This window comes from Choloepus didactylus, chromosome 10 (assembly GCF_015220235.1).
Source record: "Choloepus didactylus isolate mChoDid1 chromosome 10, mChoDid1.pri, whole genome shotgun sequence".
NCBI classification, from domain to species: Eukaryota; Metazoa; Chordata; class Mammalia; order Pilosa; family Megalonychidae; genus Choloepus; species Choloepus didactylus.
This window is the reverse complement of record NC_051316.1, coordinates 84,124,017-84,141,695: the sequence shown is the minus strand read 5'-3', so window position 1 is coordinate 84,141,695 and position 17,679 is coordinate 84,124,017. Positions and strand designations below refer to the sequence as shown.

The window sequence follows — 17,679 nt, the reverse complement described above, 5'->3', positions numbered from 1 at the left end:
CAAGTTGCCATTTTCTCCCAATATATGTAGAGATACAGGTTGACATTTTTGTGTTGAAATGATTGGTTTATCTTCACTTGTCACATGAAGCCTATCTATCTATAGAAGTAGAGGCGGAGCAAGTTGGAACTCTAGATTCTCCTTTAGAAAAAAAACAAGCCTAGACTTTTAGCGAGAGGCCAATCTTAGGAGACCTGGTTCTAGTTCTGGCTTTTGTGCTTTGAGTAGTGTAGGTGTGAACAAAGTACTTAGCTTTTGGGGGGCCTCAAGTTTCTTGATCCAATAAAATGATTGAAAATAGTTTGTAAACTAGAAAGCAGTGTGAGCAACTCTGTTGCCAACTGATTCCTACAGAAGCCTGCACACTTAAACCAAAATGTAAGCAGTGTAGGCAGCCCATCCCCCCCAAGTGTTCCCAGAAAGAAATTGGAATTTCATCTTGATGTGGCTGATACTTCTTTCCATGATATAATTAGACAATGGAGTTGACCAAGAAGCTGGCATCAAATTGATCATAAGGAGCAATAGTATGTCACAAGCAAGAGCAAAAATGGAGCAATAAGCCTAACATCTTAAGATATGTCTGGATCTAAGAAGTTACCCTGAGAGTACAGTGGGCACACGATACCCATTATGAACATAGGTCTGCTAATCACTGATTCAACCAAACTGGCAAGTAAGTAGTCAGCTTTGCACAGCCCTGCAACTTAATGAGTGGTTAGAAAGAAGAATACAGGATTTGAATTTTTCATAAAGCAGTCTGGAAAGGCATGGACTCTTCATTAAATGTCCTTGGGTCAAATGGAGATTTCTGAATTGCATTTGAGACATTTTTTTGTTGGGGAGGAAAAGTATTTTCAGTTTCATCCTTGGCCAGCAGGTGGTAACTTTGGGGATAAACATGTTGGGGCTAAATAAAGCTTTGGAACAGAACAGTGGTGTTAGAGACAGGAAGCAGGGGAACAGCATGTACCTTCTGACTTTTTCCCCTGCCAAATTTGCAGGCTAAAAGGACTATAGTAGAGTGGAAAGAGCACTGGATTGGGAATTTTTACTTGACCTCACAGTACCTCACTTTCTTTAGAGGGCATGATAGCTGTATAATCAGGAAACATTAGATGCTGTCAACAAGACACACAGTGTTATGGGGCTGCAGAGGAAACCATACAAAGAGGACAATCTGAAAAGGCTTTAGTAGTCTGCTAGGCTTTGAAGGTGGGGAAAATTGACATGGAGAAGTGGGGGAGAGCAGTTTGAGCAAAAGGTAAAATATAGTGTATGCTTTAAGCATCAAGTTGACTAGCAAAGTGGATACTGGAGTGAAGTTGGAGCAGTCAGGAACCATGTAAAGAAACAAATGCCAATAGTGACCTTGAGACTTGTTTTGGAACCTCAGGGAAATTTAAGCAGGGAAACGACATAAATATGTAAGTGGACTCAGAATATTTGTCCTTTTGTTTCTGGCTTATTTCATTTGACATAATGTAGAAAATTCATTATTTAAATGACCTTTTTTATTTTTTTAAATTGTAGCCTTTTTATTTTTATAGAAGCAATAATGTACATTGTAGAAATTTAGAAAGATATAAGCAAAATCTTAAAAATTAGTAATTCTCAATAATGAGAGAACCATTCTTAATAACTTTTGTGCAATATCTTCCTGGATCCATATGTACGTATATACACCTGGTATTTTTTTAAAATGCAATTTTGTTGAGATATATTGACATAACATACAATCCTTCAAAGTGTATAATCAGTTGTTCATAGTTGTGCATTGATCACCACAATTAATCCTTGAACATTTTCATTACACCTGGTATTTTTTATGCCAAAAGGAGATCATGATGCTTTATAACCTTTTTTTGGACAGTAAGTTTCCATCTTTCCGTTCCAGTAAATTTTCATTTAATCAAATTATTCATAGCATATTCAAGTTTTGCTAAATAATCTATATATGTCATTTACAACCATTTTGAGCAAAACCATATCCAATCCAGGACCATCAATTGCTTCTGTGTTTCCTTTACTCAAACTTTTATGACACTGGCTTGTTGAAGAGAGTGGGTCACTTGGTCTCCAGAGAAAATGCATTCTTGTAGCCATGTGGAGTATAGGTTACAAGGAACAGGGAGAACAATTTGGTTAGAAGTGATGATGGGATTAAGACTGATGGTGAAGATGGAGAGATGAAGATGTATTTGTAATACATTAGATAAGTATTAATTGACAGAGCTTGATAATGGGTTAGAAGGGGGACCAAGGGGAAAGTCAAGGATGGCAGGTATATGCATAAATCAGTAATTTTGTACAAGTTGAATGTGAGGTGAAGACATGTAATATGCTATTGAATATGTGGATCTGAAGCCTGGTGATGCTTAACAATGATCCATGTTTTACAATATGACATTTAATGGAATAGGTTCAAGACTTTCTGGTTTTTAAAAAGGATATTCATAAAATTGGTCATCCAGTTTTTGAGGAACAAGATTTCTACCTCATACCACACAAAAATTATATTAGCAATCTAAAGTGTCCAAAACTATAAGAATTCCAGATGAAATTTTTTAGAGGTCATAAAAGTGTTGATAGATTTAACTAAATAAACATTTTAAACTTTGGTACAGTAAAAACCACCATAAAAAGAATTGAAAAACTAAAAATTGGGAGTAAAGGTTTGCAACATAACAGGTTGAGTCAATGTCTCTGCAAAATAATGGCCCTCCAAGATGTCCCGTCCTAATCCCTGGGACCTTTGAATATGTTATATTACGTGGCAAAGAGAAATTAAGGTTGCTAATCAGCTGACCTTAAGATAGGAAGAATATCTTGGATTATATCTAGGTGGGCTCAGTGTTGTAACAAGGGTCTTTATAAGTGGAGGAAGAAGGTAAGAGAGGTCAGAGTGATACAATGTGAGGACCCAACTCACCTTTGTTAGCTTTGAAGATGGAGGAAGGGAATGTGAGCAGCCTCTAGAAGCTGGACAAAGCAAGGAAACATCCTACCCAGAACCTACAGAAAGGAGTGCAGCCTTGCCAATGCCTCAATTTTAGTTTCTGACAAATTGGTGTTCTGTGGTAATTCGTTATGATGGCAATAGAAAACTAATACATGATCCAACAAACAGTAAAAAATGGGTAAAGGATATGAACAGGCAGTTATAGAAGAAATCCAGATATTCACTAAACATGAAAAGATGCTCATCTGTTTTCATGGGTGGAATTTTAGGGATAAATGAGCTGACACAGGGAGAGAAAAGAGTAGAGGGCTGAGAAGAAATCCTCCTGGAGATATGTGGAGAATGTATGGTTCAAGGGGGTGAAAAAGACCATACCCAGGACTGAGCACAGCTACCTAGACCCAGACCAGCTGTGCTCATGTGAATGGATTTCTCTTCTGTTACTTGTACTGAGTCTTTCCCTCTTAGAGCCAGCATTCCCTCTCAGGGCCACTGTGCTCCCCTGGCCCAACTGTCTCATGTAGAGTAGGGACATGTGGACTCTGGATGTGATCATCTATGAAGGGTTGGAAAATAAAGTGAAGCCTGCAGAATCCTGAGCACTCTACTTCTGGAGAGAATGGCTGCAGCAGTTAGTGGGAAACTGACATTCCCAATACTGTAGACTCCAAAGAAGACATGAGTGGGATTTGTTCAATTCAGCTAGTTTATTAGGCTTTCCTCTGCTGGCCTCCCACTCCCCTCCCCTCACATGGTCTGGCTTGGCTTCAGGTCTTGAAGTACTGAGTGCCAGTACTATCTGTCTTTCCTTTGCTGACTGGGTTTGGTGGGCAGGGGTCTAATGGGACCCCAAAACTTGGCTAACACCCTTTGGAGACCCCTGACAAGGGGAGCCTGAGGTGGGGGAGAGGAGAGATGCTTCTCGACGTGTGCCCAAGGGCAGTGCTTGCAGTGCCTGCAGTGCTTACAGTGCTGAGGGTTCAGGAAGTTACCAGTCCCCAGCCCTGCCCCTTGCTGATCCTGGGGACCCTCTGCCTTGGGAAGAAACTTCTGAGAGAGACCAGTGCATTGAGAGCTCTCGCTCCTGTGCTGAGATCTTTGGGAAGGCCTGCCTACAGGGACCTTTGCTAGCCTTTGGGGTTTGGCAGAGTGGTTCTTCCCTGAAACTGTGAATGATGCCAATCCTATACCCTCTCCTCTGTGGTCTCCTGCTTTGAGTTTCCTGGGGCTGTCTTTCTTTTTGGCTGAAGGTAAGGCTAAAGCTTTATCCTGTCTCTTGCCTGAAGTCAGAACCTCAAGATTTGAGGGCTTTCCCAGGCCTGGGCAGTTCTTACCAGCCTCCATGTGAACACATGACCCCTGGAAAGGGACCTGAGCCACCATCTTCCCCTTCACTCTCTCCTCTCTCTGAGACCCTTCTTTTGCCTTGCCAGAGCCTTGTGGCTGAGGCTGGGAGGAGGAGTGGGGGTGATGACAGTGGGGGGCCTGGACAGGCTGTGGTAGTGTGGCCTGAGTTTTTGGGGGACAGCAACTTGAAGAGTTGGGGCACAATTTGGAGGGATGAGTCTGCTGTGGGAGGCAAGGAGAGAGTCCCCAGGAGACTGGAGTTGTGGAGCTTGGGATGGGAGAGCAGGGAAATGATTGATTTGAGCCTGGGGATCTGGAGGCAGAGCTTTGCTGCAGTTTCTTCAGCCTGAGTCCCAACTCTTCACTCCAGTGCCAGGACTGGACCTCAGGGTGGGTGGACTTCCCTTGGATAGTTTCGCACTGGGAGGGTGGAGTCTCTGCCTTAGTTCCTGGGAGCGTCTCTCCCCTGGGTAGATCAGGCTGGATGGGATCAATCTTCAGAGCGTCAGCTAAGGTGGGAGGCCAGGGCACTGGCTGCAGGGCATCCACTGCTGGAAAACTGGGGTCCTGGGGGCCCTCTCTTTGTGGCACATTTTTCCACACAAATTCAGGGTCAGTGAGTGGCTCTGGTAGAGGAACAGGGGGTAAGCTGGACTTTGGGGCTGGGAGCTCAGTGGTCCAACAGTTCTCTCTCTGCTCCAGTGCTGTCCCCTCAAACTTACAGTCACATTGGTGTCCAATAGGCTCCATTATGAGAGACTTTGACATTGAGTTTGAGGGTGGACTGGGGCCCCAAACTTGGGGCACAGGAGCACAATATTTCTCTTCATGTTCCATGCTCCTACCAACAGTCTCAGAGTCAGAAAATACTCCCAGGGAGCTGGCTCCATCTGGGTCTTGGGATGAGCTGCAAGGTAGGAGCTCAGAAGCCCAGGAGTTCTTTCTCTTTTGTATGTCACATATAGCCTCAGAGCTAAACAGGACTTCCATGGGGCTAACTCTGAAGGGTTCCAGTACAAGAGTTATTGGGAGTGGGTTGAGTGCCAGAGGTGAGGGCTCAGAAGCCCAGAAATGTTCAGTGTCCTTCCATGCAGGTTCAGATCCAGAGAGGCCTTTCACAGGATTGATACTGTGGGGCTCTAGAAGGGGGTCCAGAGGTGGGCTGTGAGGAGAGACTGGGGACTCAGAGGTCCAGAGGTTCTCTCTCTGCCCTATGGTCTTCCACAGAGCTTTGGACTTAGACAGGATTCCTTGGGAACCCCTTCCAAGGGACTCCAGCAGAGAAGCTGAGGGAGGGCCAGGAGATGGACCTGGGTCTGCAGAAACCCAAAGCTTTTCTCTTCCCTGCATGCCCTTCCATGGAGCCTCAGATCCTGATGGGACACATGTAGGACTGGTCCCATAGAGCCCTGGCAGAGGAACTGAGCGTGCTCTGTGATCCAAGGCTGTGTACTTAAAAGCCCAAGAGTTCCCTGAGTTTTCTCTGCACCCCCATTGGGCCTCATATCCAGATGGATCTCCCAAGGGACTACCTCCTTGGAGTTCTGGCAGGGTGTCTGGGGCAGGGCAGGGGACTGGCATTGGAGACTGAAGGGCTTGAGGGTTTTCTCTTTGCTCCATGATTCCCCAGAAGGCCTTAGGTGCAGAAAGTCCTCCTTCAGGGATGACTTTCTGGGATTCTGACAGAGAATCTGGGGGTTGGCCGGGGGTTGCCACTGGGGGCTCAGATGCTTTGGGGCTCTCTTTATATCCTCTCATTCCCCACTGAGTCTCAAATCCAGGTGGAACTCCCAACAGACTAGTTCCTTCAGGCTCTGTCATGAAGGTTAGAGGTTGGTAAGGATCTAAGGTTGGAAACTCAGGGATCTGAGAGTTCTTTCTTTGCCGAATGGTTTCCCAAAGGGCCTCAGATCCATACAGGCCTTCTACAAGGCTGACTCCCTGGGGTTCTGGCAGGGAGGCTAGGGTTGGGCTTGGAACTACTATTACTGGCTCAGAAGCTTCAGAATCCTCATTTTGCCTCATGGTCCTCCGTGAGGCCTCAAACCTAGTCAGGACTCCTGAAGGGCTAGAAGAATACATCAGAGAAGCAGGGGGTGAATCTGGACTGAGTTGTAGGCTAAGGTCCCACGGCACCTCCAAACAGGCCTTGGATGAGGGGAAGAGGTTGGAGGGGCTGGTTCCTTGGAGTTCAGGCTGAGTGTGCAAGACTTGAACCTCAGAGACCCAAGGGCCCTCTCTCTGTTGCGTAAGCCATTGTATATGTTCCTCAGCACCAGGTAGTACTCCCTTGTGGCCTGCAGGAAAAGCCTTTAGATGGAGGGCTAAGGGTTGGACAGGAGGGGAAGATGGAGATGGAAGTACCTGAGGATCAGGGGCCATTTTCTCCGGATCTTTCATAGTCTGGGCTTGCTGATTTGGAAGCTGGCTTGGAGGGTGGCACTGGGAAAGCTGCTGATTGGGTCTAGACAGGAAGGTAAGCTTGTTGAAGAAGATTGAGGGATCAATAGACAATTTCAGGGGAGAAGTGTCACCTGAGATCAGGAAGGTGGCCTCCAAGGACTCGCTGTGCAGAGAGGGGAGACCCCAGAAAAGCTGGTTTTTCTTCTGTTGCAGTCGGCTCCTTGATGCTGAACTGTGCCCCACGGGTAGGTTGGTCAGGATCTGGAAGGTGGGGAAGAATCTGGAAGGGTTTGGGGACTGTTCAAGGATTTGTTCTAGTGTCCCTGGGGCTTTGGGGAAGCTCTCAGAATCACAAGGTGGTTGGGGTGGGACTATGGTAGTTTGCTCTTTAATAGGAGCTTCTCTGGGAGGAGAAAATGGCTTCAGTGAACCCAGAGATGTTTCCTCTTCCTCCACCTCTTCCTCCTCCTCCCCTGACCTCTGTTTCCACAGGTGGTCAAGGAAGTCCATGTGGTACAGAAGTGGTAGACCCTGGGTAGTAAAGAAAGAACATGAAGTCTTGTCAGAGAAAAAAGGTATGTCATGAAGCCCTCAGTCCCTTTTCCACATACAGAGTGAACAGAGTCACTCACCTGGCCCCATATATTTGTTCAGTGGTTATTTAACCAGTTCTACATCAGATGTTAATGGTCAATTACCCAGCCCACATTTGAGGGTCAGCAGCCCCTCACGTAACCCCACATTTAGGGTCACTGATCACTTACCTGGTTTCAAATCTGGTGTTAATGGTCACTCATGCAGCCTCACAGCTATGGCTTATAGTCACTTACTTGGGCCCACATCCATGTCAATGGTCCCTCACCTGACCTCACATGCAGTACCAACAGTCATTCACCCACCCGCACAACCATGGTCAGAAGTCACCCACCTTGCCTTCCATTATGTCCCCAGAGCACCAGGGCTGAAGCTGTCGCCACTTCCTAAACTGCCACCACCTCCGGATCTGCCAAATCATGAACAAGAATAGTGTCACCAGGTTCCCAGGACTCTGGAGGCAGCTGCTACCACAGTGGCTACAGGCCAGGACATGGATCAGCTGGCCCCAGAGAAGTGCCATGTTCCCCTCAACACTGAGCAAGCCCTCCAGTAGCCATTCCATTTCCCTCAGCCTACTGGCAGTTTCCTCTGAGGTCATCACTGCATCACAGAACAAAGAACTCCCAACCCCCACACAGGCTGCAGGCCTAACTGCCTGTTTTTGGAATTTAGGGCCAAAAATCACCTCTACATACAGTGAAACTGGGTGGCCTCCTTTTGTCTTGATATCCAGGAAGGTCAGAATTATGCTTCAGGCATAGTGGTTAAGGGCATGGATTCTGGCATCAAACTGCCTTTTTTCAAATTTTAGCTCCTCTACTTCCTATTTGTGAAACCTCAAAAGACTTAAACTTTCAATGCTTCATTTTGCTCATTTATAAATGAATAAAGTCATATGCTTTGAACAGGGCCTGCTACATAGTATATGCTGTATTAAAAATTTGTAAGCATTTCTTCTCAGGTTCCTGATTACAATCCTCATTCCGTCTTCAATACATGGGATTTACCCCCTCTTTTTTTATGTTCATGTCAGCTATATTAGTTTGCCTTAGGTTGATTTTAAGTTGCCTGAGATCCTTTTGGGAAGCATTCATGGTAAAGATGACGAATCAGGTATGTTTAGCCATTTCTCTTTATTTGCTCCTCTTTCCCCTAAAACACCACCCTATTCCATGTCGACCTTTCCTTTCAGGGCCAAACTTCAATCTCTGCCTTCCAATATCAATTTAATATCCCACCCTCCATCTAAGGCTAGCCTAGTCTGGTGGAAAGAGCACTGAGCTAAAAAACGAGAAGATTTGGGTTCTCTAGCTCTGTCACTGATTGGCTACATGCTATTGGGCAAGAAAGGTTTCTCCACTGGTACCATCATTCATTCATTCATTCATGCATGCATGCATGCAAATACATTTATCAAGTGCGTATTATGTACTCAGTCTTAATGAGAAACAAGTGAATAAGCTGGGCACTAGTCTAAAGCAGGTCTCTTTTCAGTTGGGGAAACAGTCAAGTAATAGACAAAATAGAGATATTCACATGGTACTATGGGAGCAGAGAAGGAGATATCTAACCACCCTGGGAAGGGGATTGCTTGTCAGGGGGTGCTTCTGAGAGAAGATGATTAACATTTGACTTGAGGAGCCAAGAAAATGATTGCATTGTAGGAAGTGAGAAGAGAATACAGGCAGTAGTTACAGCCTGTGTAAGCATGCTAGGGTAGAGAAAACATGTGCCATTCGGGAAACTGAGATTGTATCAGTGTGGCTGTAGTATTGAGTGGGGGTTGGGGAGGTAGTAGGAGATGGACCTAGAAAGACAAGATCACAAAAGACCCTGTATACTAGACCAAGAAATTGGAACTTTATCCTGAAAATGATGGGGAACTGTTGAAAAGTTTTAAGGAGGGAAGTGACAAGGTCAAGTGTGCATCTCTGGCTATAGTGATGGAAAAGAGACTGAAAGTAAGGGATGAATCCCCCCAAGGAGACACTTGCTTTAGTTTAGGCAAAACAAAAGAAGAGGACTGAATGAAGGTTGCGATGGTTGGAATGGAGAATTCCAGACATGAAACTGATCAGACTTGGTTTCTAATAGGATGGGAGGCGGGGCAGAGAGGGAGTTGAGAATGATTCTAGGGTTTCTTTTCTTTTTTTCTATTGAGCAGTTGTAGATTTGCAGAAACATCATGAAGTATGGAGTTCCATATATCCCCCCTCACACACACAGTTTTCTCTATTATTAGTATTTTGCATTAGTGTGGTACTTTTGTTACAATGATTATAATTATGCTATTAAGTTAGTGGACTGCTTACATTATGTGTACAGTTCTAGGGGTGTGTGTATATGTGTATAATAACTTATATTCAACCTAAAATTTCCCCCTTTTTCCCTTTTTGAATATATGACTCACTGGTATTAATTAGATACCCAAAATTGTGTTTCCATCCCCGTGATCCATTGCCAAAACTCTTCCATCACTCCAAATCAAAAGTCCTTAGCAATTAAACATTAACTCCCTGTTGCTCTTTTCGATTTGGCCCCTGGTAACCTGAATTCTAGTTTCTGACATTATGAATATGCTTGTTCTACTTATTTCATATAAGTGAGGTTATACAGTATTTGTCCCTTTGTGGATTTCAAGGTTTTTGACTTGGGAAACTGGGTATATGTTGATGCTGTTTCATTGAGATAGGGAACACAGACCTGGGAACCAATTTAGGGTGGAGTAGGGGGTGATGGGTTCCATTTTAGACATTTGAATTTGAGGTTCCTGTGACATCTCAAGGTAAAGCTAGGCAGGAGGCAATTAGCTACATGGATCTGAAGTTTGGGAGATAAGTCTATGGGGGAGATATAGATTTGACAGCTAACATGTAATATGTAGCAGCTAAAACCATAGAAAGGCATCAGATGGCTCACTGATTATGTAATATTTGGCTCAGACAATGTGACCAGCAGTGATTTTTGAAAATTTGAATGAGTAGCCTATATTTTAAAATCAATTATATTAGACTATAATCTGTATTCTAGTTTAATATCTGGTGACACTAGGCTTGCATTCCCTCAAAGTGAAGACCACTTGGAACTAAGTAGCAGTTGCTTCTGTTGGAGTGGACATGTGCTTTCCAATTCACCACAGTTCTTACCATATTCTTATTGTTAAGGCCAAGGCTAACAGTTAGTTGCTGTTTATCTTTGGGCCATTTTACTCACTGGTATTTCCTTCCTCATATTTGAGCTTGCTACCTCTGGATGAAGAAGGTAAGTTGAGTCTTGGTGGGAAATAGAGAAAGCAATATTGAATCCTTATTGTGTGCTGGTTCATTTACATTTATGGCAAGATAATTTACCAAGCTATTAATTGTGTCTCCTACTCCCTGCCAGAGTAGATGTCCAAAAGGATAAAAAGGTAATGTTTTTCTCCTTTCTTCCAGGATTGTAGGTTTTTGGTCTCAGAGAATTGTTAATGGCTTTTGTGTTTCCCTGGCCCCAAACTGAAGTTGCAAGATGCTCGTGCTACAACCTTATCTAGGCTCTTCTGTGGGAGGGGAATTTAATTTAGCTGGGTGTTCTTGAGAAAGAGAAGATGGAAGAGGTGCTGAGTAGAAAGAAGAGAAGTTATAGTGGGCACAGGGACTTGAGAAAAGAGATGTGGTGATGGGTTCCATGAGTGGCAGGGTCCTGTATGTAAGTGCCCTAGGAGGGAGGCAGCAGGACTTCTGATGAGGAGAGCTGATCTGATGGCTGGAGGACTAAACATCTAGCACCATCGTCTTAGAAACTGCAGCAAAAGATGCTGGTTTTCACACTTGGCAGAGATACTGTGGTGCCACCTCCTTGGAATGGACCGTATGGATTTGGGCAATGTGCACCCCAGGGATAACCAAGATAGACTAAAGACCAGATGCTCTTTTTTCAGTTGTTGTTGTTGTTGTTGTTTTACAATGTATACCATGCTAAAGTGGGAAAAGGGCCCTCAATAATGATTGCTATTTGGTGTCTTCCCACCCTAATAAATGGGGGCTTAGAGCCAGATTTAATTTACTTTAGAAAAATTAAGTAATGTGGTGTTTTTTGTTTCTCAGGGTTTTATGGAACACATCTATACTCTAAAATTCATCTTATTGTTTAATCTTTACAACTCTTTGAAGTAGGTATTATTTATTTCCTTTCACAGAAGGGGAAAACAAGGCACAGAGAAGTTAGTATATGTAGTGGGTTATCCCAGAAGGTAGAGCTAGGTATTGAGAATCCCCTAGTATTGTGAGAAATCATTTGAATATGTTACAGAAAATAAAATCCAGCAAGCTTAAACAAAATGGGAATGTACTGACTCATAACTGAAGAGTTCAGAAGCTGACTTCAGGCAGCAGGGTAGACGCAGGATCTCAATATCATCAAGATTCAGTTTCTATTTCTTGGCCTTCTGTTTTCTATGCTGACTTCACTCTCAGGTTTCATGTGGTGTTAGGATGTCCACTGGTGCTTTCATAGCTACTTTTCCTGGGTTCAAATGAATCTGAAAATATGGTGCCACTTGTAAACAATCCCTGCAAAAATCTCATTGTAACTTAAACGCTCCAGTTGGGTCATGTGTCCACCCCTGAACCATTCACTGTGGCCAGGGAGATGAAATGCTTCTTTTGACAGCCCTGAGTCATGGGCATAGCTTTGGAATAAGGGTGTTGGGGGGAAAGGCCTCTCTAACTACACAGGGACCGAGATTGAAGAAGTAGGATCTTGGTAGTTCCCCCAAAGGACATAGAGAGTTATTGTTTCCAGAAAGGGTATGAATGTTGGATATCAAAACAAAAACCAAACAGCCCTCTTTTACTCCCATATTCTGTTTTCTGGCCCAGAGCCAGGCCATTGCCTCTATGGGATCTAAAACTTAGATTGAAGAATGAATGCAGATTCTCGGGAAGATAGGGAAGGGGCTGGATGAGGCCCACTGCAGGGATATTGAAGAGGGAGAACCTCTGGAAAACTCAAACATCCAAATGGATAGACCACTCAATGACCTGGACTCAGTTCCTAGATCTTCTCATCTCGGAGTCCTTTACCTCTGTTCCGATCCTTCTATGGCCACATCCTAAGCCTTATCATCAATAAGTGCTCTGCCTTCTGAAATAGTACAGTCTGGCATCCCACCCTCTGAACTTAACCTTCAGACTTACCTTCTAGATGCCAATTCTTCAGGCTAGTCAGGGTTTCCGGTCCACTGATCCTTACACTTTCCTCTGTCAGTCAACTTCTCACCTTTATGTCCCCCCTTTCCATGGTAGATTCCATGGTCCATCATTTAGTCAGCACCCTGAATACTCTCACCCATTAACCTTTCATTATTTCTACTTGGCAAAATCCCAACTCTGCCTTTCAGATCTACAATTTAGGAAGTGGCTCAGCCCTACTGGATAAAATTTCACATATTAATATGTTGATGCCACCGTAAACTCATGGTCTACAACTAATTGCCAACTCCAACATCCCCTGAAAATCATTTATTCATGCATTCCATTTATTTAAGTGCCTGCCATGTGCTAGACACTTCCAAGTACTTGGGATACATTGGAGGTCAAAACGAACAAAGCTCCCTGCCTGTAGTGTTTATTGTTTCCTTGGTCTAATCTCTCCTGTCCTACTCAAAACCAATTCAGACCTTCACTACTGTCTTCAGACTTCTACTATCTCTTATCCCAGGAGATATGCCGCACCCCTACTTCTCAGAAACCATCAGATGGGACTTTTTCATCATCAAAAATCGTTGCATCCCACCCTTCCTTTCCTCTTTCCTTCCTGCTAGTGAGAGTTGTCCCTCTGGGAGACCTTCCTTGACTCTCCCAAGCTTCTTTCCATCACAGCTCTTTCCACGCTGGGTTGTAACTTGTATCTTAAATATCTTCCTTCCCTGAGGACAGAAAGCTTGTCTACCCGGTTCACTGCTCTAACACCAAAATCTGATGCTCAGCGCCTCGGGGAAATGAATGAGCGATGGGAGGGATTTCTGGGGAGAGGCCCCGCTCAGTGCGCTCCGGAGGGGGCGAGGGGCTGCTCCCGCGCGGGACCTGGGAGAGGCGTCCTTCTTCTGCTTCCTAGTAGGGGCCTCTCGCTGCATCAACTCTGGACTGTCTTTTTGGTATCTTTGAGACTAGAACTGAGGATTTAAGCTCACAGAGAATGTTCGGGCATGACTTTCCCGACGGCTGACGGGCCTTCAGCCTTCTCTGCTGCGGGGCTCGCCGCTCCATCCCGCCACCTCGACCCCTGGAACTCAGAGCGCTGACACGCGGCTGCAGCCTCCTTCCTGACCTCACTCGCCAGAGTTCTCCCTTCTCTCCTCTTCCTCCTCTTTTTTCCCCTCATTCCCCCACCCCCAGCCCACCCCCACTTCTCCATAGGGCGCCACATGGGCTTTGAGCAGCAGCCTTGTCCAGCGCCCCCAGAGGCCCGGTGTCCTGGAAATGTCAGAACCGGTCAAAAAGACAACCAGATCTCTGGGAGCCTCCCTTCCAACCCCTCAGGTGAGGGATCAGCTTCCCCAAATCCCGCCGACCAATATCCAAAGTGTGGTTGATGCCCACAATCCCGCGGGAACTGCTTCAGAGAAGATGAGAGCTGGGGGGCCGCGGTGCCCCCAGGGGCCGGTGAGAACACAGTGCAGGAGCCCCAGGGGAAAGCCCAGCAGGGCGCAGGGTCAGTGGGGCAGAGGCAGAGCCGCGTGTCCTGCCCTGCGGACTCCAGGATGGCGTCTCCGGGGGCCAAGCCGTAGGGAGGGCGGACAACCTGAGGCAACCGCCTTCACCTCTCAGGTATCGGAGGTAACTTCTGCATTTATTGACGTTCTGCATTTATAGAGGGGCTATGATGTGTCAGGTCCTGCGTTTGATAGGAACTCTAGTTGTGTGCCGGGAGAGATGGAAGGAGAAATGCTGTTACTTTTTTTGAAAATAGTCTCCGGCCCCATTATAAGAGTATTATATACTGAATTTGGAAGATATGTAGGAGGAGGATCCCATGAACTTCAATTGCAAAATAATTGCTATAGCATTTTTTTCTCATTAATAACTTTTATTACCTATTGAAATAATATTTTTTATCATTTTTTATAGTGGAATATAACATATATACATAGAAGTGATAACTTTCCAAGTGCAATTTAACAAGTAACAAATTTCAAAGAATGTTATGGGTTACAGTTCCACAGTTTCAGTTATTTCCTTATTGTGAAATATAACATATATGCAAAAAGGTGATAACTTTCAAAGTACAATTTAACAAGTAGTTACATAGGAAATTTCCAATAATGTTATGGATTACAATTCCACCGTTTCAGTTGTTTCCGTTTAGCTATTCTAATACTCTAGCAACTAAGAAAAAGAAAATTATATAGATTCATTATTCATATTTCCTTTGTTAAATTCTATCTTGTCTGTTGCTACCCTTCCTCTAGTTTGATCACTTTCCCAATCTTCAGAGGTGTCTAGGCAGTGACCACTGTAACTTGTTCATGTTGAAAGGGGTGTCATCATTATGGGAAAAGGGGATGCATTTGGTTCATAATTCTTGAAGAGGCTATTGCCTCTAGGTTTTGGGACTTAGCTGGCATAGGAGCTGTCTGGAGGATTTCAGTTTCTGAAGAATAAACTTAGTGATTGTGCCGGTTTGGATGTATTATGTCCCCCAAAACACCGTGTTCTTTGATGCAGTCTTCTGGGGCCAGTCTTATTAGTGTTGATTAGGTTGGAACCTTTGAATTAGGTTGTTTCCATGGAGATGTGACCTACCCAACTGTAGGTGATAACTCTGATTAGATAATTTCCATGGAGGTGTGGCCCTGCCCATTCAGTGTGGGCCTTGATTAGTTTACTAGAGCCCTATATTAAGAGCTCAGACAGAAGGAGCTTGGAGCTGCAGCTGAGACAGACACTTTGAGGACAGCCGTTGGATGCTGACACAGTCATTTTGGACAACGTCATTTTGAAACACAACCTGGAATCAGCAGATGCCAGCCACATGCCTTCCCAGCTAACAGGTTTACTGGGTTCCATTAGTATGATGAAGGTATATACTTGTTGATGCCATAGCTTGGACACTTTCATGTCCTTAAGACTGTAACTTTGTAACCAAATAAAACCCCTTTATAAAAGCCAGTCCATTTCTGGTATTTTGCATAACAGCAGCATTAGCAAACTGGAACAGTGATTGAATCCTTTATAGAGTCTCAGATAGGGACCCAGGTATTCTTTGGGGTTTTCAGGACTACTGTTGACTTGGGCTTATCATACTGTGGCCATTTGGCATATCTAGCTGAAGCTTGCATAGTAGTAACCTCCTTGACAGCGTCTTTGACTCTATTTGAATTCTCTTAGCCATGGAAACCTTATTTTGTTGCCTTCTTTTCCTTCTTTTGGTCAAAAAGGCATTCTCAACCCCTGGATGCCAGGGTCAGGCTTATTCCTGGGATCCATCTCCCAAGTCGCCAGGGAGACTCACTCACCTGGGGGGTCCTGTGCTCACTTCATGTCTCTGTGTCACAGTTTATTAATTCTTGCAATATTTCAAACATGTCAGGGGAGGGTGATGAATTTATTTGCAGAATTGGGCTTAGAGAGCAAGTCCACATTTAAGCCACAAAAGAGGTTATCTGGATGTGACTCTTAGGCATATTTATAGGTGTGCTTAGCCTCCCCTTTACAACCATAAGTTTCACAAGAGCAAGCCTCAAGATTGAGGGCTTGATTTATAAAGCAGGCGGTTCCTAACTTCATTTAGCATATGTTCTGTCTATGATAATCAATCAATATCTCACATTATCATCACTTAGTTGTACAATCCTCATCACTCTCCATTTTAAATAATTCTCATGACCCCAAACACCCAATAGCTCTTTTCAGCCATTAATTATTTGTCCCTTGTATTTCTGTGGTACTAGTAAGGTATTCCTATTAATTATAGTCAATGCAATAGGTAGATTTTTCCCATGTATCACTCTGTTGTCAACTCTCTGTACTGGTCTCATACCTTAGAAGTGTATCATGCAAACACCTATCTATATCTGTAGTGCTGATCTGTGGGATACATGTCTTTAAACAATTCCTTTCAATCCTATTCACCTTCAATGCAGCTCTGATACTTATAATCCCATTAACAAACAATCATTGCCCCTGTCCATTCTCATACCTTTAAAGTCACCCTATTAACATATCTGAACATATCAGGTTATCATTCCCCATTCACTAGCTTCTGTCTATCGCTAGGTCCCCAATATTCTACATTATAAGACATTGATTTTACATTGTTCAGGGAGTTCACAGTAGTGGTAACATACAATATCTCTCCTTGTGTGTCTGACTTATTTCACTCTCTCTTCAAGGTTCATCCATGTTGCCATATGTTTCAGGACCTTGTTCCTTCTTACTGCTGCATAGTTTTCCATCATACATATATACCACATTTTGATTATCCACTCCTCTGTTGAAAGACACTTGGATTGTTTCCATCTCTTGGCAACTGTGAACAATGCCGCTATGAACATCAGTGTACAAATGTCTGTTCGTGTCACTGCTTTCACATCTTCTGGATGTATACCAAGAAGTGGAATTGCCAGATTGTAAGATAATTTGATATCTAGTTTTCTGAGAAACTGCCAAACTGTCTTCCACAGCGGCTGTACCATTATACAGTTTTACCAGCCATGAATAAGAATTCCAATATCTCCACATCCTCTCCAGCATTTGTTGTTTTCTGTTTGTTTAATGGCAGCCATTCTTATTGGTGTGAGATGATATCTCAGTGTGGTTTTGATTTGCATTTCCCTAATAGCTAGTGAAGATGAACATTTTTTGATGTGTTTTTTAGCCATTTGTATTTCCTCTTTGGAAAAATACCTTTTCATATCTTTTGCCCATTTTATAATTGGGTTGTTTATACTATTGCTGTTGAGTTGTAGAATTTCTTTATATATGCAGGATATCAGTCTCATCAGATATATGGTTTCAAAATATTTTCTTCCATTGAGTTGGCTGCCTCTTAACCTTTTTGACAAAGTCTTTTGAGGCACAGAAGCTTTTGAATTTGAGGAGTTCCCATTTATCTGTTTTTTTTGTTGTTGTTGCTTGTGCTTTGGGTGTAAGGTCTAAGAAGCTACCTCCTATTGCTAGGTCTTGAAGATGCTTCCCTACATTATCTTCTAAGTTTTATTTTGCCGTCTCTTATATTGAAGACTTTGCTCCATGTTGAGTTAATCTTGTATGGGTATGAGGTAGGGGTCCTCTTTCATTCTTTTGGATATGGATATCCAGCTCTCCCAGCCCCATTTGTTGAAAAGAGGTTCTGTCCCAGTTCAATGGATTTGGGGGCCTTATCAAAAA

General features: G+C 43.8%; 1 protein-coding gene across 1 annotated transcript; it reads right to left on the bottom strand.

Annotated features, from left to right (window-relative positions):
- Window positions 1–3,757: 3,757 nt before the first annotated feature.
- C10H9orf131 (chromosome 10 C9orf131 homolog) lies at window positions 3,758–7,871 on the bottom strand. Its single transcript, XM_037850782.1, has 2 exons — window positions 7,641–7,871; window positions 3,758–7,243 (listed from the first exon to the last, which is right to left on the bottom strand). Exons 1-2 carry the CDS (start codon window positions 7,869–7,871, stop codon window positions 3,758–3,760), a joined length of 3,717 nt encoding a protein of 1,238 aa, XP_037706710.1.
- Window positions 7,872–17,679: the final 9,808 nt, after the last annotated feature.